Source organism: Volvox carteri (assembly GCF_000143455.1).
Source record: "Volvox carteri f. nagariensis unplaced genomic scaffold VOLCAscaffold_64, whole genome shotgun sequence".
Lineage (NCBI taxonomy): Eukaryota > Viridiplantae > Chlorophyta > Chlorophyceae > Chlamydomonadales > Volvocaceae > Volvox > Volvox carteri.
In genome coordinates, this window is record NW_003307607.1 from 388,123 (window position 1) to 389,635 (window position 1,513).

The following is a 1,513-nucleotide window of genomic DNA, read 5'->3' on the forward strand; positions in this document are numbered from 1 at the left end:
ATAGCCATGCTTCCTGGTGGGCTTTCTTCAACGTTGTGCTGGTAAACAACGCAGTGAAGCTGGCCTGCACGTTTTGCCCCACCCTGCGCACTCAGGCCTCACAGTTCTCGGGTCTGCGGTGTGTGACGGTGTTGTTAGCTTGTCAGGGCTTGGTCCGCTAAAATGTTAGACGTGGTCCGTGTTGTTTGCTACGCTTCCAGGTGTTTCATGCACTGGCTTTTCAGCACGCGTATGCAGTTTCGCGGGGGAAGGTATACCTTCCCCGGGGGAAGGTATACCTGCCCATTACGTAATGGGCAGCGGGGTACACCGACTGGCATGTGGTGCCTGGTATCATGGTGTGCAGTTCGGCAGTTTGCCAATCGCTGTGTTCTTTGGAGCGTTTAGGGGCTTGCTACTTGCTATGTAGGCGCTATGTAGGTAGGTGGCCTGGGGCTGCTGACGTGCACGTCAGCATGTGCTGAGTAGCTGGCTGCAATTTGGTTGGTGCTGCTCATCTGCAACAAACACCAATCAGGGCGTGGTTCGTTGCTAGAGTCCTCATCTGCCATTGCCACCAAGTGGCGGTAGCAGTGCAGTTGCATTGGGGATTCGGAGGGCAGACTAGCGTTGATTAATGCTCGTTTCCATGGGCGTGCGGTGTCTTGCAGGCGGTGGTGTCCCGTGGGTCCCTTGCCCCGTGTGCCCACTGAGCACCTTTCGCTGTGCACACTCAACGCAGCGCAAAATTATTGAATGATCCTTAATATGCAGCAAATGGGGATTCTAATTCCTAAGTTTCAGCGACCCTTCCGCCTGAAAGCAGCCAAGACCTTAGCTGAGATTTCTAAACTTCTCAACTAAACCTAATTAGTTTCTAATTAGGTTTAGTTGAGATAAAATTTCTATCTAAGGAAATTAACAACCCTATTCAGGAGGGTACTCTCCGGTGGCAGGGTGGTACAGGAGGGTACCCTCCGGTGGCAAGGTGGTACATGTACAGGAGGATACTCTCCGGTGGCAGGGTGGTACAAGAGGGTACTATCTGGTGGCAGGGTGGTACAGGAGGGTACTCTCCGGTGGCAGGGTGGTACAGGAGGGTACTCTCCGGTGGCAGGGTGGTACAGGAGGGTACTCTCGGGTGGCAAGGTGGTACAGGAGGGTATCCTCTGGTGGCAAGCTTAAGGTGGGACATGTACAGGAGGGTATCCTCCGGTGGCAAGGTGGTACATGTACAGGAGGGTATCCTCCGGTGGCAAGGTGGTACATGTACAGGAGGGTATCCTCCGGTGGCAAGGTGGTACATGTACAGGAGGGTATCCTCCGGTGGCAAGGTGGTACATGTACAGGAGGGTATCCTCCGGTGGCAAGGTGGTACATGTACAGGAGGGTATCCTCTGGTGGCAAGGTGGTACATGTACAGGAGGGTATCCTCCGGTGGCAAGGTGGTACATGTACAGGAGGGTATCCTCCGGTGGCAAGGTGGTACATGTACAGGAGGGTATCCTCCGGTGGCAAGGTGGTACATGTACAG

The 1,513-nt window shown here is 54.3% G+C and overlaps 1 protein-coding gene across 1 annotated transcript; it reads right to left on the minus strand.

Annotated features, from left to right (window-relative positions):
- Nucleotides 1–1,020: 1,020 nt before the first annotated feature.
- On the minus strand, nt 1,021–1,248 carry VOLCADRAFT_67382 (uncharacterized protein; the record flags this gene model as incomplete). The annotated part of the gene is made up of 1 exon (XM_002956704.1): nt 1,021–1,248. One exon carries the CDS (start codon nt 1,246–1,248, stop codon nt 1,021–1,023), a length of 228 nt encoding a protein of 75 aa, XP_002956750.1.
- Nucleotides 1,249–1,513: the final 265 nt, after the last annotated feature.